The 25,220-nt window shown below is 44.6% G+C and overlaps 1 protein-coding gene across 2 annotated transcripts in view; it reads right to left on the bottom strand.

Moving 5' to 3' along the window:
* MAP2K4 (mitogen-activated protein kinase kinase 4) overlaps positions 1–25,220 on the bottom strand; it is a 107,346-nt gene that overhangs the window by 41,506 nt on the left and 40,620 nt on the right. The window contains exons 3-4 of one of the 2 annotated variants that reach the window (XM_069798854.1): positions 13,745–13,840; positions 7,664–7,838 (exon numbers count right to left, since the gene is read on the bottom strand). In XM_069798854.1, the coding sequence (XP_069654955.1) occupies positions 7,664–7,838; positions 13,745–13,840 (271 nt within the window). The remainder of the gene's footprint in view (positions 1–7,663; positions 7,839–13,744; positions 13,841–25,220) is intronic. The other variant, XM_069798855.1, reaches the window with a different exon arrangement.

Below are 25,220 nucleotides of genomic sequence, written 5' to 3'. Positions count from 1 at the left end.
CAGCCCAGGCTGGAAAAGGTGGCTTTGTTTAGCTGGAGTGCACCAGGGAGTCTGTTGCAGGCCAGCGGTCCCAATTTACCAGCTAAGGAACGAGTGTTCACCAGCAAGACAAGGAAGAAACAGCAAAAGGTAACTGAAGTCAACAGCAGCCACTACCCAAATAGTACACAAGTCATAATGACCATCTGCTATCTAGCTCCAAGGCAGACTGCAAGACAAGCAGCTACCACAGACAGACTGCCCCAGGAACATGGGAGATAGCAGGGAAGGAAGACACAAGGTGAGGCAACAGCCTGAAGACACCATTTAAGACAGGGATGGACAGGTCTGACTTAGCTTCAGGTCTTACACTTCTCAGCCTGGTCTCTCTACTGCATGTAGTCACTGACATGGCCAAACAAGCCACATATGGAAAAAGCAGTTTTTTGTAGTAGAGGCTTATGGAAAGCCTCTTTTTTAACAGTTCCTTGTTGGCCTCAAACTTAAACTGCATTGAATCCTCCAGGAGAAAATGCTCCAGCCCTTTTAATACAAACACATGTTAGGACAAAGCCTTCTGATATCAGGAACAAGAGCTCTGAAAGCTATGCCCTGGGCAGCATCAACAGCAAAAGGATAAGCTATGCTGTGGATTGGACCACACTCAAACCTAAAAGCAGACAGATCCCAGAAACTGGACCCAAAACAGAAAAGACATCACCCAGCCCCAATATGCACACAAAAAGATTCAGGTGCAGTGGGTAGTGACCAGTTAAAAAAAGACAAGGAAAGGAAAGAAAAAAAGAAAAAAAGCTATAAACACCAAACTGAAAACCAACTCGAGTTGCAAGACAACACAGTGTTGTCCTGCATACCAGGCTCACAGGTGTCCTCAGCAGAAAGCACAGCACAGCAGTGCTTCGCAGTGCCACTGGAGGGCTGGTGCTCCCAGGGGATGGCAGGGACTGAGGACACCAAACCAGCAGGAAAAAGGGGGTTTGCCCACTCACTGCTGAGGACGAGAATATTTATCTACCCATCCAAAACACATTTACTGCTGACAGAAGTATGTCAGGTCTTCCACTGATCACAACTAGCTTCCCACCTCCTACAATAAGGTTCTCACTCTCTCTCACCGTTTCCTTTTAGCCCTTACTCATTCACTCCCTTCCCAGTGTACTACCAGCAGGGCTTGGAGCACTGGTTTCCCCAACTCTCAGTCAGCTATCCAAACAGATGAGCAAAACAGAAAATTCTGCTCAATAAACCATAAGGAGTCAACTTGGGAGAGGGTACCTAATTGTGTGAAGAATGGAAATGATGATTTGCAATAAAGCTAGCTTGCAAAAAGCCCCAAGACTTCTCTTCAGAAGTCATATGGGAAATTGGAAGGACAGAGAAACTTGCCCCTTGGCTGAGCGTAATACACTAATGTGTCATTTTGGCAGGCTTTTATGGGCTATCAGGCATCCAGGTAAGGACGGAGAGATTATGGAGGTATGAATAAACGTTAAATTTCTGCTCTCAGGGATATCTGATACTTAGCAACCTATTTCAGCTGTGAGACTGCCATCAGAGAAAACCTGTGAAAGCCAAAGACATGAACATCTGTTTTAAAGCTATGGATGAAAGAGTAAGCACTGACTACTACAAGTCAAAAGAGGCACTGTGCTCTGAACAAGAAATGGTTCCACAGCTTACTGGCTTCTCCGGGAAGAACAGGGATCTTTAATGGACATAGGCTTGACCTCCTGAATTTTACATATCTCTGTTAAGAGACAGTGCCTTGGCCAGCTTCTCCAATTACCCAATTGATCTTGAAATTGCTTCTGATTTTCTTAGGACAAGTTTGGAGCAGAAGAAGTGGAAGACAACCTGTAATCTGGTCAAAAATACTGCTAGACTAAAGAGGAAACAAGAAATCAGCAACAATGTCTGAAGGCATTGGCTGGAACTGGAGACGAGACTAGGCAATATCGCAGAGTGGGACTAAATCAGCTAGGCTGATTTATACAATAGATATTGGAAGATACAGAAAATTATGGCATACAGCTGAAAATCACTACATCTTTTGGGGTGGGCGAAAACCAAACACAAGGATTGTGGACAAAAATGCCCTCTCCCCAGCTGGCTTACTCTCCTAGCTGTAACTATTTCTGACAGAAAAAGAATTCAATTAAAAAGAGGTACAAAATGTTTCCATGGGGCCATGACAGGAAGCTTGAAGGTCAACCAAAGCACAAAACACTCTACTTGTCTCTTGACAGTGTATTTTTCAGCTAGTTGAGCTGGCTGAAAAGGAATTGGCAGAAGCTGCTAATACTGTACCCCAAATATCGGAGGCGCTCCCTGCTGCAGGGCAGAAAGGACCTGCCTGGTCCCCTGGGGCTAGGGGGGCTGAGGGGGAGAGGAGCAGGAGGCAGAGGTCTCCTGCCAGCCACCTGCACGCTCAGGACATCACTGCTCAGGCTCCTGACCTGCACAGGTACCACCTAAGAGATGGAAGGTTGCCTATTTTAAATACTTGCTTATTTATCTTGTGAACTCTTCAAACAAGAAACTTTCTTAGCTTCTGAGAGGCCTTTTTAAGTACCCTGGCTAATAAAACCCACACCAGGTATTACATGGCAAAAAGCAGTGTCCTGCTCCAACAGGGAGAACACTCCCCAGCTTTCATTCCAGTTTGGGCTTTTCTTAATTTACGTATTTTTATACCAGTCCGGAAAAACCAAGTATGCCAAAGGTCTTTTAAAGCACTTTTTTTGTGTGAACTATCACCAGTGCCAGAGGGAAACCTCAGGACAGGAAGAAACCCCCCAGCTGCCTGGTGAGCTTCCCAAGAAAACCATTTCACCCAAATAAAATGGGACTTCTCTACAGTTCCTCCAATGTGCCAAAGACAGTCCTGTTCCTTGAATTTGTGGTACCCTCATGAAATGAGATGCACAGCCCCCTGAGGCAGCTGGGACAGCACCATGAGGTGATGTCAGAGGGCAAATACAAAAGCAGGCTGGAGAACTACACATACTGTTAAGTCTCTGGGATAAACCCAGGAGTGACAGCATTGGAGCAAACCCTGAGAGGGGACCAGCGTTCTCCAAGGAGCAAAGAAGCCCAGGAGATTATTCACAAGACACTTAATAACTGCCACAGACTGGGCAAAAACAGACTAAAGAGAAAACAAGTAACCAGAAGCAAAGTCAAAGGACACTGGGTAGAACTGGAAGCCAGACCAGGCAGTATTACAGAGTGCTGGTGCTGCAGGCTAATGCCAGCCAGGGCAAGGGCTTCTTCAAGGAAAACAAAGAGCCCAGAAGAGAAACCTGCCAAGGACATGAGGAGTTCATGTGCAAACTGGCCTTGCAATTGTGAGTTTGCAGAGACAGAACTGGCACTGGACAAAATTAGGCTGTTCTCTTTCCCACCTGGAAAAGTCTTGACCTTATATGCCAATAAATCCTCAAGAAAATGAATACTTTTTTTCCAGTGAGGGAAGACCGCAATGCCAGCTGTACCCAGAGCAAACAGAGACTTTGCATCTCTAGGATTATCTGAGAAAGGAAGGGACCTAATGAATAGGAGGATTGTCTGTTATTAAGATTCGGAAAACATAATGCAACATTTTCGAGGGGCAAAAATGAGAAAGGTTTGAACACAAATCCTCTGAGTTGGATTCCTCTTTCCTTTATCCTCTTCCCCTCTTCCTGATGGCTGTAGGAAGAGGCTCTCTATGGCAGAAAGGATAAGGGATGCAAAAGCATCACAACAAAAACTGCAACTGTTTGCCTCCAAAACCAACCTGCTGCAGCTGGCAGCCTCACAAATGTGAGGTCCCTGCTCCTGCAGCCCCCTCCAGCCTGTTCCTGAAGAGGCACATAATGTCTTTTTGTTATTTGAATAGGTATTCATAGAGGTACAGAATGACAAAGGCTGAAGGAGAGGGAGGAGCAGGACTGGGGACAAGAGCTCATCATCCGAGCCTCTCCCCAGCAATGCTCCGCCAGCTGAGGCTTTCCTGCAGTGGTTTTATGCCAGCGACACAACGAGGCTCATTTTCCTCCTTTGCTGCTGATGCTCAAGCACAGATGAAAGCTTTCTGACTCATCCAGGGGCCTGGCAGCCCTGCCTGTGGGAGCAGCTAGACACCCTCGTTAAAGGTGCCAGGATTACATCTGCCAGGATCCATACGTTGGCTGGTGAGGCAAAATGCATAAAAGGAAAAAATGAAAGAAAATGGTGTCTCCACCTGCAGATCTCAAGTTATTTCAGTGATATTTCAGCACTCAGAAATTATTTTCCTGCAGTGGTAAGAAATATAGACAAGAAACACAGCAAAAAGGCTGTGCTCGGGGAGCCCCTGGGGACAGCAGGAGCCCGTGTGCCCTGCCGGCACTGGTGCCACACGCAAGAAGTGGGGAGAAAGTGGAAGGCTAAGTTAAACCACGCTTCAAGGAACCAAAGGCTGTTCCTTGTGTGACAGGCTGGAAAAAGCCAGAGGAAGGAGCTGGAAACAGGATTTGAGGGTATGCTCTGGCAGCTGCATCTGCAGAGGCCAAGTGGTGAGCAGGACAAGTGCCCAGAGGTACCAGGCTACCTCAACACAGCAGGAGCTGCCATCAGCCAGAGGAAGACTCCAGGATGGGCGCAAGAGCAACATTTCACACTGCACGCTTGTGGAACAAGGAGAATTTGAATCTGCCTATGGCAGAAGGGGCTGACAAGCCACAAGGGATGCAGCCGGGTCATGGTAGCTGCAAACAGGACTTGGCCCTTCCAGAACTGAGGTAGGAAGATACCTGACTGCGCTGGAAATTTGCAGCAGTGGTAGTGGAAATTTGGGTAGTGGTGGAGAAGGATGGAGGAGCAGCTGGGGGAGGCCCCTGTTCCAATTTTCTCTGCATCTAATTAGCAGCTTCTGGAGCCATCTCTGTGTTTCACTCATCAGTACAGAACAGCCAGCTTTTGGCTTGTGGCCTCCATAAACCTATTTCCTACTGCTGAATGTCCTTCCAAGGATGATTTGCCTGCTGCGCTGATGTTGCTCTTGGGGAAGCACAGGAGAGGGACAGCAGTACCACCAAATAACCAGAGACACTGGCTTCACAAGCCAGCTAGTTGCAGGGCAGCATTCCTGATGCCCTGCACACAGCATGGTGACACACCACAGAGTTGCAAGCAGATGTCATTGAGATCATTGCCAAGACCTCAAATCACCAGACTGACACATTTTCATCTCAAATCACGATCCCCCTTCTAAACCTTCTCGACCTTCTCTTACAGAAGGGCATTATGCTGAAGGAGAAGAAAACAAGTTAAGTCCCTGCCTGTAGAGCAAGGAGAGACCGTGGAGAGCAGCTGGTTTTCCTGAACACAGGTGGGGAGCTGGGGCTTCAGACAGCAATAACTCTGCAAGCTGTCAGAACACCACAGGCTTGAGGGAAGACAGAGGGAGCAGGAGGTGGACAGCCCCAAACATGGATGGCCCACAGGGCAGATTTAAATAGAACAGGAGCAAGCAGATTAATGCACAACCTTGGCTGCCCCAAAAGCAACAGCAATCTGACAAAAGGCTGAATAGTTTGGGATGAACTAGTCACTAGTCCAAGCTCAGCCCTGTCCTGAAACCTCATCTCAAACAACTACCATCCAAGCTGTGGAATAGCTGCTGCTGCCTTGGCTGTTCCACCCACAGGTCTTCTTTACTCAATTTCGTGTTTTATCCCCACTGGGACAAACAGAACAGTCCCTTGCCACTAACATTTTAGAAATTATGTGGTTGCCCAGACCCTCCAACCTTCCTTCTCCTGCAGGCCTAGCCATGCCCGCCTCAGGAGAGTGGATTCAGGGAAAAGAAGGTGGCACTATCCCAGCCCACAACATTGACATTTCAAAGTTTAGACACTGTAAACCTATCAGGTTTTACTTGTTTAAAAGTGAGCACCCAAGCCCAGCACCCCCCTGAAGCTCAGACCACCTCTCTTCCCTTGGGAAAGCCAGGTCAACATGCTGTGCAATGTCATCTCCGACTATGTGCTTCAAGAACACGCATTGGTGCCTTCTGCCTCCCACATGGGAGCTGTACCTGCATCACAGACTCTCAATGCTGACAAGATTATCCTACAATGCTGAACACCCCTTGCGCAAACACAGTCTGGGACCACAGAATTTCTGTGCCATCCTTCTCGATGATGTTAGCTAATCCAACAAAGCGCTCTGCTCAGCACAGCCGTACCCATTGCAAAGCTGCGGATAACAAAGCCACTCAGCTATAGGTATGCATTGTTTTACCCATGGCTATCATAATTATAGCAGCAAAACTATAGTTACCCGGGTCACACACCCTGGGTTTGAGAAGCTGAGGGTGCCCAGGCATCATTTCACTACATCTGCAGTTTTCAACCTATCATCTGCAAACTCCATCTACAAGTTCCACCAAAGACAACTAAGAAAAACAAGCCTTTAGCTACAGGTAGCCTCTAGCTCCACTGGAAACTTTAGGGATTCAAAACCAGGTTGAAACACCACTGCCTGGTGATCCAAACCACTCAGAGACCTGGCCAGTGATCCCACTGCTGTGAGGAAGTCAGTATTTACTGGAGAAAATCAAAGGATGGTGGTTACTTCAGTAACCCAACACTCTAGAGACAAGTATGAATTATATTCACAGCAGCTAGAGCTGGGGCTGAGACATGTCTACCTGGCATCTGAGGCCAGCAGGAGTGAACATTTCCAGATCAGCTCAGGGAATATTCCAAAGAAGGCAGAGAGAGTTGGGAAAGAGAGCAACACAGACTCCTACACGGCTCACTTATACTCTTTCATGGGAGCCATGGGAGCACTGACAGTTGATATCAACAACAGAGATAAAAGATTGATGTCATTAGCTACCAGGCAGCAGCAAGCAAAGAAAAGGATGAAGATGAGAGAGAAAGAGAGAGAGAGAGAATAACTGCTGCCCACCTCACCCAGCTTGATGGACAAGCAGCTCCTCAAAGATGCCCAGTAAGCAGCACTGCTGCAACAAGACAAAGATTACTCTGTATCACCCAGCTGGGAAACGAGGCTGCATATTGTTTCTGGTTTTAAGGTGAGGTTTTGGGTAGCATAAGGTAGGAAATGGTCAGTCCAGAAAACTGCTACGCTTTCCATCTCCAGAGCAGGTCTGGCATGGTAAACACAAAGCAAAGATACTCCACCATACATCAGCAAGAGCAAAAACACTCCCTAGAAGATGTCCACTCCATTCCAGCTCCTCCTGGTGAGACCACACCACTGCACATGCTTACATAAAAAGCAGATTTTAAGTCACTACCTGATTTCACAAAAGACACCAAGAAGCTATTAGATGTCAACTTGTGCCTACCACCAGCCTAGGCTGTATCTGAACCAGTGACCCAGAGGTGAAAGGCCTATGCCCCATTATCAGTCTCCAGAGACATGTGATCCCCTCAAAACAGTAGGTTCCTGACAGGCATTTTCAAAAGGGCAAAAGCAATTATGAGAGCTTCACAAATCACTTGACAATATGCCCATTATACAATGTATTTTCAGCACATAGCAGCCTTTACACTGGAAATAAATAGAAAAGAGCAGTAGATGGGTGCTAGATGGAAGAACGTTAATTCTCCATCACATTTCATCCCTAATGGACTGAAGTACAAATGTAAGTATGGGCATCACCTACTTTAACTGCCATAATTTGCCCACTTGGTTTGTGGACCATTTTGTTGACAGAACCATAAGCGCCTCGTCCAATTTCTCCAAGGTCTTTCAAGTCCTCTGCTGTAAAATCCCAATGTTGTTCAGGGGAAATCTTCAATTTTCCTGATGATTCAATGCTGTGTGTTCTCAGTCTCTCTCTGTCAAAAATATTGGGAAGCAATTTTTCCACATTTTAAATAGTCTGTAAATTTCTCTTTTCAGCACTTGATTAAACATTAGAAGAGAGGGGTTCACAAAGGCTACAGCAACAATCTGACTCCACAAAGGATTTTGGTTGGGGTAGGGGGTGCAGGGGTGAGGGAAAATGTTAAATCAAAAATGACATACGCTTGCCCACAGCTTCAATTAAGGAAAAATTTCTCCAGCTGTGGCATAAAATTCAATGTGTCTCATATAGTAGAGTCATTCTAAACACTCATTTACACAGTTTTTTCTACTTTGCACAAAATATATCAGGCTTCAAGCAGGATCTGGTAACATGCAGAACCAAGAGCCTGAAGAGCACTCCCCAGCCCCATCTCCCCAAAGCTTCTGCTGCTCTATACCACCACACTCCCACCGTCTCCCTTCTAGTTGGGTTTCTATGCAACACAGACAAGCTCTTCTGTGTGAATCAATGGGACTTTAGAAAGAGTTTGCTCTTAATGGAAAACTGCAATTAATTAAAAAAAAAAAACACCAACATTTTAGGTAATCATTTAATTTATTCAAAAAACAAATAAAGAGCCAATAATTTATATTTATAAAAAACAAGACAAGTTGTGAAAACAAAAACTGCCTGTTCAAGTGTATCTTTACCGAACACCTAAATTAACATTTTTAGGCAAACATTGCTCCTACTTGCTCCACCAAGATTTGTCCCCAGTAAGGAGCAGACCAATGCCCAAAATTTGTAGGACTGAAGAGTTCAACAGTTGTTTTAAGGTGCCCCCAATTACTCGTTCAAATGCAGCAATGCTATCACTGAATTAGTAGGAAATGCACAAGTATTTTCAACACTCTTCATCTTAAAATGCCATGCAAATTTTCAGGTTTTCATTAATTGATTAGCCGATTCGCACTTCTTAAGTTGTAAAGAAAGCCAAAAGCCTGAGTTTCCCACTTTCGAGTAGCATTAACAGCATTAAAGACAGCTCCCACTCCAGGGCACACCAATCTCACACAGATATTAAAGCACACAGGTACTTCTGACCACCTTGTGTACAAGGGAGATTCTGTCAAACTCATCCCTTGGACTCTGATCACTTCTCTTGGGCATTTGATCAAGTCACCATTTGCTCATCCAGGGTCCGACCCAATGAGCAGAACATACCTGAAGTGTTCAACCAAATGCATAAAGCTTATTGAGTTTATCAGCCAGAGGAATAAACATGTTCTGGCCTATTCCACATGGATAAATGCAACCATTTGTCAACCAGCAGCTGCAAACACTACCCAGCTGAATACGACGGTGGGTCCAACCATGACCTCCACCAAGTTTTATTTGGAACCTGGGTTTTGTGAGGGCAATGAGGTCAGGCCCAAAGGTCAATTGACTGGAGCAACTATGGTTCAAATGGCTTCATCTGCTGCACTTCAGATTCTCTGCAACGCTTTGGTTTAGCACTTCCCGGGCTTTGAACAGCTGCACGTCCCGAACCCTTGACCTGTTCGATGAAAGCTTTGCTGAACAGCTCCTCTCACCACTTCCATGCTGTGCCTGCCCTGGTCTTTCCTGATCTCTAAACTGCCTAGTCTGAGATTTTCAATCTGCCACTCCCTACAGTGTCTCTCCACTGCCTTTAGGAATAATTTGGGAAACCTACTGATAGTGCTACAATACAGCGCAGATGTGACGGACACAGCAGCCCGTGGAGCAGAGGTGGTACCCCTTCATTAGCACTATTTACACTATCTTTGAGTTTCTGTGCATAATGAAACACTGCATTGAGTGGGGTTCTCCATGGAATTGGACTACTAAAGAGCAAGGAATGAAAATAAGGTAGTAAAACGGCCCCAAAAAAGAACAGAGGAAAAAAAAGAAAAGAAAAAATGAGAAGAAACATGACCTCCAGACTTGCCAGCTGTCTTGCAGGCAACTTATGTTGGAAGCTGCATGAATTGGTTACTATCTAACTTCTCAACCATCCTATCTTGTCAGTACCATAAAAATAGTTCTTCTTTTGATGGAAGAAGGTAGGTGAGAAGCATCATGCTAAGGAGGCACCAGCAAATGGGCATTTCCTGCCTACCTCCTGTCAGCTGGCATGCAGGAAGAAGCACAACCAGTGAGAGCTAAATCTTGTTCAAAAAGGCAGGGAAAAAAAGCAAAGAGGTGTTACCAGGTGGGTGAAATGTGAGATTTGATTTTCTGAGCAAACGCTTTCCATCTCTTGTTTCAAAACAACATTTCATATTGAAGTTCTCATAGAGTTAAAAAATTTAAATGTTGACATGGTTTATTCAAATAAAGCAATTAAACACATCTCCACTCTTCCCTCTGTGTGTTTTTCTGCCCAGGAAACTTTGCGTTTCTTACCCTACATCAGAAGAGAAAGCTAATTTGAATTCATTATTTCCTTGTTACACAAGAAGCCTGTTTCTCCCCAGCTGTAGCGTGAAAGAAGATCTGTGCCATTGTTCCCACAGCTGCAGGATGGGTGGTTCAAGCAGCCAGGAAGATGTGAGCTAGGAAATACCCCCTCTGCGGGTCTGCACCGAGTGCCCTCTGCAGCTGTATTCTGGTGCGGAGCAGCAGAGCTCCAGGGGTTTAGATCAAGATGTACCGTCACTCTCCACCCACAAAACCTCACGTGTTGGAGCTTGGCTTAATTTCCACTATGTATTTATGATGCCATCTGCCTCATACTGCAATCACAGTTCCTGCTTATCTTTTTTCAAATACCCAGGGAAATGGTCAAATAACCAAATGACAAGTTTGACAGAGTAACAGAGACTTTAATATAGGTTTTGCTCATTTAGCTAATTTGTCACATGTGAACAATGCAGTTTTCCTTTAAGCAGCGTGGCCTATCTTAAGGGTCAGTAACTGGAACGCAATGATTACTTTTAGCATCAAAAAACTACGCTTTATAACAGGAATTTTTCAGTGTAAATCAAAATCCCAAGGGATTTCCATGCCAAGAAAGCAGCTCAAAAAATGCAAATCTAGAACATAGATTCTCTGCATTGATATAAAATGGGAATTTTCTGATGTAAAATAGAGCGAGGAAATAAGAACAAATAAATCATCAATGCAGTACACCTATTACTAGATTTGCACTACAGCAGATATATGAGGACATAAAACCACAGGGCGGACATGCCCCCAAAACACAAAAAAGCTTGCATAAACCCTGCACTACATTCTAGTGCACTGGATACTACAACAGCTTGCTTCAGAAAATAGAAGGGTAACCACAGAGAACAGTGTCTAGTGAAGGTGAAAAATAATTAATGCCCAGTCCCTTCTTCTGCAACCGACCAGATTTCAGTCCCTGTGTTTAGTGCTTATTAGAGTTCGCACAGATGTGATCAGGCATATGTCTCCTCTTCCCACTTCATTTTTAAGCTGTGCAATCCAAATCTCTCTAAGGCTGGGAATGTTGGGCAAAATTTGGCATACATTCTGCAAATGATCAGGATACGTAAGATGGACTTGTGGGACTTAATGTATGATTTAAAAAATAAAATAAATAGCTAAAGAGGGCCAGATACTCCTCAACAGTTAAAAGTAGTATTTTCAAATGCACCTCAGGGACTACAGCTCCTGATGGCTTGTTCAGGACTTCAGCTTTCAACTCCCCGTCTTGCTTTGAAAAAGTTTTAAAAGGAGGAAAAAAAAAAAAAAAAAAAAAGATAGGCTCAGGAGGTTGTTGCAATTACTGCACTTGAAAGGCACCAATGTATCAGTCTTACTGCAGATGGTTACTATGCTTGTCACAGCAGTTATTCCAGGGATTAGGAGCACGGAGCAAGACAACAACTCCTCCAAACAGTTGCCCTTTGTCAGAAATGAAAATGTTTGTGGGCCCAGCTTGGCAGGAGGCAGGCGGACGGCTGGCGCCAGGCACCGCAGCCAGGCCAAGGACAGGGTCACACGCATTCGGGACAGGAGGTTGCTCATTGCAAGCTTGGTGAGCTAGACTCACACGGGAAGGTCTGCCACGGCTAGAGGCCCACAAAACCTGCTGGGGAGAACCACAGAGACACTGGGAAGCTCTCGGACAGGCTGTGTTAGTTCCCCAAGCCCTGCTGTTAGCACTGAACTGCAGGGATGCCAAAACTTTTTAAAACAAGCATTTCCTTGGCATGAAAAAGAAGGACCATGGGGAGAAGCAGAGAAAAGTTGGTGGATTTTTTTAAGCAAAATTGAAAGTTATCAGACATGAAGCAAGGCCAGAAAGATGCTGTAGGTAGCTACCTATCTCCTCTTTGTTTTACTTCATTAAGAGTTCTGCAGCACTCAAAGAAGCGCAGAAGTTGAAGTATTCAACGTTACAGTTGACATGAATAAAACAAATCTGCAGAGTCAAAAAGATCCAAGCAAACCAGCTGTGCTTCACAAGCCTGCCTAGTGCTGGATTCTTCTAGGAAGTCTCTCATTATAGCTCCTATTTACACTGTGGATAATGAGAATATACTCTACATCTCCACAAGTTTGGTAAAAAAGCTGCTCAAAACAATGGGATTTTAGAAACTGATTTGTGGTCTATCAGCCAAAGGAATGCTAAACCATAAATCCTAACAAAAAAGCTTCTATGTAAACTGCAGGGTTTTAATAACACTGTGCACTGTTCGTAACTTCGGAGTAAAAACATGGCTTATGACTTTGACTAACACATTTCTATCAAGTCTTTCGAATAGCCCAGAGAGGTTGTAATGCTTCTGTTCCAATGTCTGTTACTTACAAAACAGTTTTCAGACCCTGCAGGCTAATACTAATAAAATAGCAACCCTAGTTTAAATTTCACTGGAGAAAGTCTCCAAAAGAAATGTTCCATTTTTTTCTAAAGGGCTGAAAATGTTGGTGCTCTCACACATCTTCTGGATTCTCACGAGAAGAAATATCTGCTTCCAATAAGCTGTTGGGCAATGGTGTCCTTGCAAGAGGGACAGAACTAAATTGGTTTTACTCTGACCCACGTAAAGCTGTTCTCAGGCTTAGTTATTTTTAATAACAAATTCCTCGACATCAAGAGACACAGAAAACATGTCAAAGGAAAGAAATGATTTAGTTTTGCATCTCTTACCTATTCAGACTAAAAACAAAAGCACACTTGCTCCCTTTCATAATGACCAATTGGCAGAAATTCTCCCTAGCATTGCTCTTGCTTTCTATGTTCCTCCAAAACTTTACAATAAAGATAATTAATGAAGTGTGGAAGATTGCATAGCCCCTTCCACAGCCCTCAAGACTCGGTCCAGCACACTCTCAAGGCTGCAAAGGGTCTCCCTGACTTCAGTGGGGTTTGGCTGAGGCTTTTAAAATGTCAATATTTTTTATTAAGCTCTCCTGGTAAACTACTGAGTTACAATGGATTTTGATTAACCCTGCCCTTGACATGGAGGAAACCTCTCAATTCATCGTGATGCAGCCTGTACCGAATTTAACTGAGCACATTAATCTCAAACTCATTTTGACTGGGACATGAGCCAGACTGCAGCACATTCTCTGAACCCACCACGGCTGGGTACTCAAAGCTTACACTAGATTCAAGCATTTCAGAATAATACTGGAAAAAAACTGAGCTAGTTAATTTAAAGAACCCTTCTGAGAATGCTGACTCTTTTACTGAAACATGACCTCTCCTGAGCCATGGTCAGCTACCAGAGAAAGAACAGGAAACAGAGACACGAGCACATCCATAAGAATCAACAAAGAACCCGTATACGTACTTTAAATAGTTTGTAAAATGATACTGAGATGCAATATCATTATCATTACACAAAAATCACTCAATGGAATGACACTATTTCTGAGACAAATTCCATTACTTTAATAGATGCCATTTTTGTGGGTATGGAAAATATTTGACAATGGCTAACAGACAGTTAAGCTTACTGTAGCCTGCTGGAAAGTTTCTGGATGAGGTCCGCTTCTCTCCTTTTGAAACTGAACGGGACAATGTGATTACTACCCAGGGTTGCTTGTGTATCACTTCAGCCAGGAAAAGTTGTGAAAATGACAGGAAAACATGGTGCTGTTATCACATGACACAATAACGTATAACACAATACTCAGCTAGTCACACTACCCACGGAGTGCTTAGCATAAGAAATTAGTGAGCTATATATTTTTCTTCCAAATTTCACCTAAGCAACCTCCCTTCATTGGGAGCAATGCAGCTTCTGATGATTTGAGCTGTATTTTAACACATTAAATCATATGCAATTTGTTTTCTTACAGCAATGACAATTATTATTTCCAACTGTATTATTACTGCGATTAGAAACATGAATAATTGCATTCAACTTACTAACCAAATACTTCTATGTTAGTGACATGCTGTTTCCCCGAGGCACATTGACCATCACTGCTCTGTTTTTCTTGTGGTCTCTAAAGCAGAACTAAGTAATTTTTTCTTTTAAATCTAGCTTCCATCCTGAATCCACCAACCTAGGACTGGTGGTATCTCCCAGGTGGGCTTGTCATTCATCTTATCCCCTCTCTTAATAAATAAGTTTGCATGACTTGAACATCTACGTCCCTTCTTATTACCTCCAGAGCCAGACGACTAACAGATAAATGAAGTTTAATTACCACTCTGTATTATGAGACTTCTCTAAGAACAAAAATCAGGTTCTAGATCTCCAAGTCCCTCAAGCTGTCCAGCTTTGGAAATCTCCCTTCCCAATACGAGGACCTGTTATCTCAGAATGTTCGAGTAGCTCAGGCAAGATGGGCTCCTGCTAAGCACTTTGTGGAAGGCACACAGAAAACAAGCACTCAAGTACTTGTACAAATGACCAATGCAGCTATCTACAAACAGTCAGCAATGCAAATTTATGGTTTTGCTCAGCCCCTTGTTGGGAACACTTGAGAGCGGTAGAAAATGAGCGCTGTTATTTCATCTACATGAAACATTTCCGTTTCAACTACTCTAACAAGTGATTTTTCTAATTTAAACTTCTGTATGTCATAAAATTCCAACCCTGGTCTGGGAAAGCTAAAACCTCTCCAACTTCTCCTTCAGGATTTATTTTCTATTTGGGATAAAAACACAAAACACTTTGGGCTGCATCACAGCCTGAAATAATATGTAATTCAGTGCCAAGAAGGTACCTGGCAGTATTTTTCTTTCTGTGGCAGACAAGGACAGATGGGAGACAAAGAAATCGCCTAACTGCAAGACAGAGATTGCTTTTTCAGAGAGATGCAGCTATCATAAACGTGGTGACCAAAACAGACCTTATAACAAGACTAAGTAGACCAAATGTGACTTGTATTTTTAAAGTGCCCCTTCTCTAAGACCTAAGACTCCTATAGGCCAGCGAAAGCAACTGCCTGTTGAAGGTCCCCAAGCTCCACAGTCCAGTAGTATGGTGAGATTTTAAATGTTGGTCTCCTCCGAGATGGCTATGTGAAGCACAGTTTTCTCCACTGACTCTCAAGAGCCAAAAGGTGATTTTCTGTAAGCTCTGTAAAGATGCTTAAAGAAAATTAAGGATGCTGTAAGGAGTTAGGCCAATGGCCCCAGAGAATCACCTTTCCCATCTTTCACTGGTATCAAATACCCACCTAGAACATCAGAGACAAATCCAGCTGGATTATAGAGAAGCCCTCACACTCCTCAGAAAGGGCAACCACCTTTACGCTGCTGTAGCAAGAGATATTTGAAACAATCACTTTCAAGTGATCCATACTTGTCTCAGCAAATGCATCAGTTATGTTGGTCACAAAGGACCAATTGCTCATCCAGATTTATTCCAAGCATATTTTATATAGGAGGGAATTAAAACAAGCTCAAAGAGAAGACCCTTTAGGGTCATCATAATCCACTGTAGACTGGCTTAGCGATTTGTTCTCTCTTTTCTGAGATTTCCCAAAAATGGAGGGGCCTTCACAATGGGAGGTAAGAACATCCACCTGAATCTCAAAGATGATGTCTGTAGTTTTCACCAACATAATATACCATGAACCCAATTAATCTAAGTCCTTTTCAGAAGTGAGTTCCTCAAACAATCAGAATGGCAAAACCAATTCCGCCCAGCAGGCTAACCCCCACCTCCGTCATATCCATCCAATCCACCACAATGTCCTTTCCATGAGCTCTTTGTACAGCAGCTGCTTTTCGTGGGTACATCGTGTTCATTCAGTCCAGATGTCCTCCACAGTACACGTTGAAAGTCACTCATTTATGCAAAGGACAAAAACAGAAGTTGTTGACAATGACCTGTGGGGTGAAAGCTGCCTCCCAATCTGCAGACTCTCCTCTCTCTATTCTCCATTTCTTGATGTGTACAGAAGACAAAAGGGATGATTGATTCCTTCAGTTTGAACCCACAAAACAGAAGAGTTGGCTCACTTCTCCATAGCCGGGGTAAAATGCAAGATATTTTACTATGAGGTGGCGATTAATGACTGAAGAGATAAAGGATGTACTCTTGCTCTGATGAAACACCGTGTGATCCCAAGTACACAGAACACCAATGAGCAAAGTTTATTCCTACAGCTAGCAATGGCAGTTGTTTATTGGGGTTTCCTGCAGGAATGTGGTTTGCAAGGTCCACATCTGGAAACGTAGCATTCGAGTCCAACTTAAATCACAGATATGAATAGTGGTGGTCCATATATAAAATCCTTTCTGATGTTTCTGCATGTCACACAAGCAGAAAAAAAAAACCATCTGTGCCTGACCATCTCAGATTAATTGGAGTCCAACAGTGACAGCCACTTAAGGTCAGAAAACAGATACACCATCTGTACAACACAGCAGAGACCACTCCTATACACAGGCACCAAGCTCAGACCAATGTGTAAGCGATGTCCTGCTTTGTTACTTGTAAACTGCACAATATATTTATCCAAAAAAATGGGTAGGGGACAAACCTGTGTGTGCATATATACTTATATATTCAGAGACATTACATATAATAATCTGCTTCATCTCATTTTCCTCTCCAGACACCAGCAGTTTTTGCATATTAAGCTAGCAGTTACTGTATTTGCCCAAGGAGGAGGGAACATGAGGATATAGGCTCTCTTCAGCCTCAGGAGTTCATCCATGTTTCAGGACACCGGTCTCTAAGACATACAGGATGGGACACCTATTGCCCCTGTTGACCTTGGATCGATCCCCAGCTCAGAACGCCAGATTCACAGGTCTAGAAGAAAAGAAGCTAAAGGAGAAAGGCCAAGAGGGCAGTCCATGCTCTCAGATGAGCAACAGCATCTCCTGCTCCCTGAATAAATTTTAACTGAAATCAGTAGCATCTGATATGTTTTCAGAGCATGACTTACAAACTGGTGAGTTCAGATATGGGGATACTCAACTTCCCCTCTTAGGCAGGACAGCAGCAATGAGCACAGCTCAACAGATCCCTGGGGCACCTTGGGACACAGATAACACACAGGTGCCACAGGGTATTTTTAATCAAAATGCTCAAGTCCCAAAGACTGCTCATCACTGGAGGGAGGAAGGGAGAAATTTTGGCAACTCCTTGTTCCCAGATGGAATTCTGGATCTCACCTGTACTTCTTAATCATAAAAACTTACTGTTGACTGTAGATAATGAGACCATTTGAAGGCTCAGAGATGGCAATGCATCACACCTTCCCTATGAAGTATGAAATATGAATTTTAGAATGGCTTACATAATTCACCAAATAAAATGGTAAAGCACAGACACATAGGTCTTAAAAATACTCTGAAAAACACACCAACAGATTCAAATGTTATTGAAAAGTCCAACACGGATGGAGGTGTCGCCTCCATTTTCTCTCTAATCCTCTAGAGAGGATTCAGGAATTTTGGTGTCCAGAATGCTTTTAAAATCTCCACGCACCAAGATTTACAACCAGTTTGCATATAAGCATGTACACTGCTGTCCTTGCTAGGGGTTACAGCACCTAGTAATAAAGGGAAAAAGGAGAGAAAATCATGCTTCTGTTATCACAGCAGTATGAAGGGAACAGAAGAGCTGATGCTGACTCTGAAACTACTTGACCTACTTTCACTTCTCTTAAATAAACATTGCAGTAGTTACATCTGAGTGTGAATTACACAGCTATGCCAGGACCAGATGTGTCCCTCCTGATGTGTGAAGAGGGCTATCACTCAGGAAGCCCCAGGGTCTACTGAACACTAATGCAACAGCTCTGCTCCTGTGAGACCCAGCACTGCCTCTGAACCACCAGGACACAAGCAACAGAATTTAAAAAAACCCAAAATTCTTAAACCACACTGAATCCTCTGTAGTCTGAAACCTTGAACTGCTTTCAAACAAAGGCAGCACCACCCCCCATCTCAAACACAGCAAGGAGATCAAGGGAAATTTCCAACTCTCCAATGGTCAGAACAACAGACATTTCTCAAACTGTCTTCCTCATTAGACCAGGGAAAATATTACTAAAGTGTTGACCTTGTACTCAGGTTTATAAACCCAGGCTTTTTAAACCAAGCTGACTAAGCAACAAACTGGCTCTCCTCCAGGCTCTGGAGTGTGACAGGTACCTCCAAAGCAGGAGCTTGGTCCTGAGCAGGCTGCAGGCACCTGTCTTTTGCCATGAGCATGGATGGAGTCAAAGATGATGACTTAACTTATATGTCTCAGGGAAGGATCTGGCCAGCCACAGGTCACCCATGGAGCCATGTTACGAGATAAAGGGTAGGCAGCACATCTCACTAAAAGCCAGGCACTAGGAGGAAAGTCTACAGTATACTTCTATCCAAGGGAGACATCACCCAGCTTTGCTCTTCTGTACAGCCTCTCTGCGTCCCAACACACAGCCACACTAATGCAGATTTGATGGTGAATGAAGTCAGGTTCAGTTTGAAAGTGAATATTTCCACCTCATTGCTCTACCTGATAATTTTTGAATTTCCATCGAACCAGAATGCTTCACCTCCCTCCACACAACACTCAACTCAGCAGAAAAAATACAGTAGTCAACTCAAAACCACTGCTCTTCAGAGACTCTCCTCAGACACCATCTTGGTGTCCCTGGAGGAGGAAAACCATGGAGAGCATCACTAAAAACACCTTCGCAGGCAGCACAGGATAGCAGCTCTGCCTCTACCCCATACCACCTTCCCTCACCAAATGTGACAGTGAAAACGGGCCTGAGGAGGCAGTATGAACGTCAGACACCACACCTTGAATTAGGAAATGTTGCATGTTCATGCCTCAGTGTGTCTCAGACATCTATGTGCCAACTGCCAGGACCTGCAAGTGACTGAGAACAGCCACCTCCCCACGGGGGCCCGCAGAGGCAGGGTGGTGCCCCAGGCGGCTCTGGGCAGACACAGAAGCCCCCAGCTTCCCCTGTCTCTGGATAACCCCCACTGCCACCACAGGCTCTTCCTCCACTCCCACCACCCAGGCTGCTGTCCCCATCTGGGCAGGACAGGCCAAGTCTTGGTGCTTTGGAAGGTAACTGCCACTACCACCATCTTCTTACAGCCTCCTACCCATTGGTCACTCTTCCCCATGGCGGAAGGGACAGGCCTCCCTTGTGCACTAGGAAGGGGACCAGTTACACACCGCACAGCACGCCGAGAGGGTCATGGCTGCAAGGTCAAAATGCTGCTCCCAGGTGAGCAGCTCTGGTCACAGCTGTGTGCACACAAGAGCCAGGACAACAGCTCCTAAGTGCACCGGCGATGGGACAGGTAACAGAGCTAACCTGTAGACCACAGATTATCAGGAGATCTCTGTTGAACTCTCTGCCCTGTCAAAAGCTTCTGCCCTAACCTTTACCTCTTCCAAAACACAGCATGCCCCAGCTTCCCATCTGCAAAATGGGGAACATAGAGTTTTATGCAACTATTTAGGTTTGCAAAGCTGAATCACTCAGCACATGTGAAGCACTTGGAACCCATGGGAGCCAGATTAGTATATAACATCAGGTTGTATTTGATTTAGACACCCAAAGGTGGGTGATTAGGTTTCCAGAAGTTCTGAGGAGCCCAGGTACCAACGATGTGGCAGGAAGCTAGGTGCTCAGCACCTTTGAAAAATCAATATGAACTAGCTTAATGGAGATACACAAGCTCCAAATTTTGTTTCCAGACATGGAAGGCCTAAATTCAGAAGCAGAGTGCTGAAATATCAAAACCCTTGCAGACAGAAGAGAACAGTCCTACTAGGGCACTGATGCTCCAAGGGACATTGAAGTTGCTAGAGAAATCTATTTTGGAAGCAGCAGATACCAAAAAGCTCCTCTGCAGAGCAGGATTAGCACCTTAGAGAAATACCAAAACTTAGAAGATAAGGAAAAATAAGAAAAAAGAAAAAAAAAAAAAAAAGAGATATTAACGCAGCACATTCAGGCAAAATCTAACGCTAACTTTGGTAGCACCTTCTCTGAAGAGGCGATCTACTTGAAGTCTGAGATACTGAGCATGGGTATTTTACAAACTATACCACCTCTTTGTCATCTAGGCCACAGAGATCACTGGCTAAACGAACTTGTAAACTTCTGGAAGAGACAGGAAGGTTAAAGTACAGACAAAACTCATCAATTTGTCAAGAAAACTCCTGAAAAAAATGTGTAAGAAACATTGCTGTAGTACTTAAACAACGGTGATGTTTGTATTAAAAGTGAAAGTCTGTTTTCCACAGACTCACTCATACATTTAAATGTATTTGCTGAGTCCTTGGAGGTATCCATTTTACTTGTGCTTACTTGAAAATACAAGCAAGTTTCCCATTGGTTACATTCAGACACTGCAACTTTCAGGAAATGTTACAGAACAGACACAGAAAATAATTCAAATTCTTAACTGGTAGCTTTTACATTGAAACCTATCTCTAAAGCTTCCAGGCATCACACCCTGCGATGGGAAGGTATCATGCAGCAGAAAGGTATCAGAAAACGGTAACAATAAAGATGTGAAATGACTGTGATAGAAATGGGGAACAGACTGAGAAATATTTACAGGAAAATTCACACAAGTAGTTGTGAACATGCCAATTTAGGATATTCCACTTCGGTTTTTAATATTTTTTAGACAAATGGTAGTAACTCTCACAGGTTATTTTCTAATTAACTCAGCCAGCTGTAGGCTATGCAGCTAGAGAGCCTGAAACCACATGCCAGAAAGGTTTGGAAAAGTGTAAGAGTAGATTAAAAGAGAAGTAGATGCTTCAGAGATACTTTGGGACAGCCAGAAAAATCCTCTCCAGGAATAATGACAATCCCTGAACTGTACAGAGAAAAAGGAAACAGCAGAGTCTGACATGCAACTGGACCTCCATCTGCTTTTGCAGAATCCAACCCCGAAGGTCTATTAAACAAACATCTGCCAACACACTCTTGGGGCATCTATCTGGAAAGTGTGTGACTCTCCCAGTTGTCACAAGGAGAAGAAGGTCCACATGGTGCACCTCTGGAAACTTAAGTCACAAAGAATCCATGAAGACACCCACATGTTACAAGGAGGCTACAGAGTCCAACAGGCCACCAGACAGTTCAGAAGCTGGGTTTGTGAGCATTAAAAGACATCATTTCATCACCTTTCCAGGTGAGACTGCAACGCTCTAGTGTTCAAGTTCTAGAGAGGTAGCATCTCTGACAGCCAAGAGACTTCCCAGCCAGCAGACAGGATACTCTAGCAGCAACATGCTGTGAACCAGATGCTAAACAAAATTCTTTCTGCATGCTCATTTCTTAGCAGGTGGATCTAAATTCTGTAGTCCTAAGTCAAGATCAAGGCATCACTGCACCAGAAGAGTACAACACTTTCCAGAAAACCAAAAAACTCCTCTAAACCCAACCAAACAACTTAGTTCAGCGGATGCCAGCAATGGCCAGCACAACACAGACAGCTGCCAGGCAAACCTGCCACGCACAGCTATACAGTCACATCTCGCCGCATCATTCCCATGTTAGTGTTATTTGAACCTCCTTTCAGCAAAGGCCACCAGCTGCAAGTAGCTCTGTAGAGCTTACACATACATAATCGAGTAATCTAGTTTTGTTTGTGGCCTAAATCCTACTTGGACACAGAATAGATGAGGTAGAAGAGGTGGGATGCTTTTCAGTTGGTTGGAAATAGCGATTGAAAAACAATGGGTTGGAAGTTTAAGAGCTCACCCTAACCACGGCTTGTGTCCTCCAGCCTCTGCAATTGTCTGCTGCAGGGAAAACAAAGCATTTGTTAATCTGGTCTAAGTCAGAAATACAGTCTGAACTAATGAGAACCATGGTCTCAACTGACAGTTCTCCATAGCCTCCACTGTTACCCAGCCTGCAGAGCACAGCAATCACACAGAGCCTTGCTGACTTTGACCAGGCACAAGCAGGAGCATACACTTCCCCAGACTGGGGCATCAGCTGTCAGTACAACACTTGCATCTTCTCTAGGCTGCATCCTTTCAAGTAAGAATTTTACTCCCCAACTCCTCTCTAATTCAGGCTCTATTCTGCCTTTACCCTGTATAGATCACATGTAAAATTATGTATATCACTGTGCTAGATATCCTGCATACAGACTACATGGTATGCTGTACCTAGACAAAACCTCTCATTGCACTTATAAAGTGGATTTGGTGGTAGTAGTCATGGCTGAACCAAACAAGACACACTTCCTCCGTAGCTCCATCAGTCACATGCAGTCACAGAACCAGAACAGACCTTCCCTTCCAACCCCCTGCCTCATTCCCTACTGCTCAAAACATCATCCCAGGGCCCTGCCCACCTGCCCCACAGGATCTGCACAGGAAAGCCATTCACAGCGCCTTTTAGTTTCAATAAGGGATGTGTCAGCGCTCAGCATCACCAGGAAGGGAGATTTCAGGGAGCCATAGCCCAAATTCTAGCAACTAGAAAAGTACCTCCAGTTTCTAATCTCATTCAAAGCTACCCTGAGTCAGTCTCCTATTTAAAGGTCACTTCAAAGCCCCTTGATTTTAACACATGTTCTAACTCAGAAAATATTTAGGGCAAAACCCTAGCAGCACTGGAGATGCAAGAGGTTTTTGCCACTGGCTCCAGTCTGAGCAGTTGTGGCCTCTGCTCTGCTAGTCTCCTCCTCGCTTAGTTTCCTGGTCATCTGTGATAAAGGCGACCTCCTTCAAGACATCCCAACACAGCTGGTAGCAGATGTATTGGGAAGGGTGAAGAAGGGAGGTGTCCTGGGCAGGGACAGGACAGGAGCAGCGGGGCCATGTCACCCGCTGCCACTTGGCCACTGCAGTCCTCACCAGCTCAGCTACAAGGCCATCACAGAGACAGCACAGCAAAGCTCAGAGGTCCCAACCACTCAGCAGGTCCTCCTGCTCCTTCATGTGGCCTCACATTCCTACGTGTTGCTCAGTATCGTGCCCTGGCACCCACCTCTTGTGCTCCCTGCGCACCCATGGCAGCACACTCCTACATCCTGGAGGGATGCAGCCCCAACGTGAGACCCAAACCATACGACATGGCTCAAAACCACTGCAGATGGGAAAGAAAAGACAAGGAGGGCAGTAAAAAGATTTGGGAATCCATGTCACAACTTTCTCTATTCAGTAGTGTTTAATCTATGCTCTCTGCCCCTGGAAATAGTATTCCAGGGCACAGCCTATATATTAACAAAAAGCCTCTACCCATGAGAGCAGCAAAGCTCTGGTAACAGCCTCCGGGCAGGAGCGCAGTGGGCATGATACTCGGCAGGCTACAGAGGGTATTCTATGCCACAGGATGTAAGGCAACTGGGAAGCCCTGGTCAAGAGTCTTAGTAATGCCACTAAGTTGAGATTCCATGGCCTTTGAAATCGTTCCTCCAGATAATATGCCATTAAAACCCAGGAACTAGCATGAATGGAGTCAGAAATCACACACAGATCACCTGGGAAACCTCGCTGTGGAAACCACTCCAAGTCCCTTCCAGCCCACATGTGCATCACCCCTGCTCACTGGAGCTAAACTCCAACCTGGCTTACGATGATTCCCAAAATGGTTTCCTCCACACTCCCCAACTTCTTCTCCAACGTTCCTGAGATCTCTTAGACCGAGAAACAATCCCTAAAAGGAAAGCCGAACTCACACCTTGATGGGGTACTTGGGGTCTGTACCCATTTTACCATGGTACAGAGCCTCGGCACTGAGGAGGAACATGGTTACACCCAATATCCTGAAATTTCCAAGGCCACCTCTGGCATGACATGCCTTCCCTCCTCGGCAGCAGTGTCTTTGATCCAGTGATGCAGTTTACGCAGAGGTTTCCTCTCTCCTAACACACGCATGGGCATGAGAAGACCCATTTGCTCCTTTGCTTTCTGTCTACATAGTAAGAAACCACACTCTTACCTGAACATCCACCAATCCAGCCTGATCTGTTCCCCGACCAAAACCTGTTAATTAAGCAAAATACAGCTAATAGACAATTTACATCTCATGGCAGCTGCAGGTCACTGCTGACTGCCTCCTCTTGTGCCCCAGCAAGAGCCTGGCACAGGCAACACACATTTGACGACAGGACCCTCTGCCTTCCTGGAGGCAGGAGCAATGGGACACCTCTGGATCGGTGGATCCAAGTCACAGAAACCCAAATTTCGTGCGAGAAATTGACCTCTCTGTTATCTTCAGATCCACCCATCCAGACCAACAGGGTCTGCACAGGGAAATCCCCAGCAGTGTTGAGCCAGCACTCATCTCGGGAAGGCACCGAGGCCACTCTTCTCTATCAGGCTGGGGAAGAGAAGTGACTCAGTGAACGGAAACAAACCTTGCATCCAGAACACATCTGGGCCAGGAGGTCTGGAATATCCAATTCAAATCTGAGGTCTAGAAAGGTTTCTAGACAACAGAGGAAAAAACATTCCAGCCTCTCTGAGAAGCAAGCAGGAGATGCAGATACATCACCATGATGCACCAGCTGCAAGACAAACACTTGAGAGAAGCATGCAACCATAAGATGTGAACATTGCTTTTGAGGAACAGCATCCACTATAGACAACACAAAGGACATGAAGATGAATCAGCTGTATCCAAGCTTGGTCAGCCTCAACACAGAGAAAGCAATCCAACCAACAGCATCCACTTCTTTCAAACAGAAATGGCTATTACAGCTTGTAGCGTCCCAAGAAAGCTTTAGCGCAGACACATCACCATCATTTTTGACACTTGAACGGCTACCATATCCAACCCAAAACACTTCCAAGCCTTCAGAACCAGTTATGCCATTCACCAGCCCAGGATCCAACCCCTGACAACAACTGCAACTCCCATGGAGACAGAGCAGCACCTTCTTAATGCACAATGTTGACAGTCACTTGCACAAACATGAAACTTAAGATGTCAATGATTAACAATGAAAGCTCTTCTGTGCTAGACAGGAGCCACTGTGACTTCCAGTGAATCTGAGACAGAAATCCATGTAGATAAACACAGA

The sequence above is a fragment of the Haliaeetus albicilla genome, chromosome 12 (genome assembly GCF_947461875.1).
Source record: "Haliaeetus albicilla chromosome 12, bHalAlb1.1, whole genome shotgun sequence".
Classification (NCBI taxonomy): Eukaryota; Metazoa; Chordata; class Aves; order Accipitriformes; family Accipitridae; genus Haliaeetus; species Haliaeetus albicilla.
This window is presented reverse-complemented; position numbering and strand designations above follow the sequence as displayed.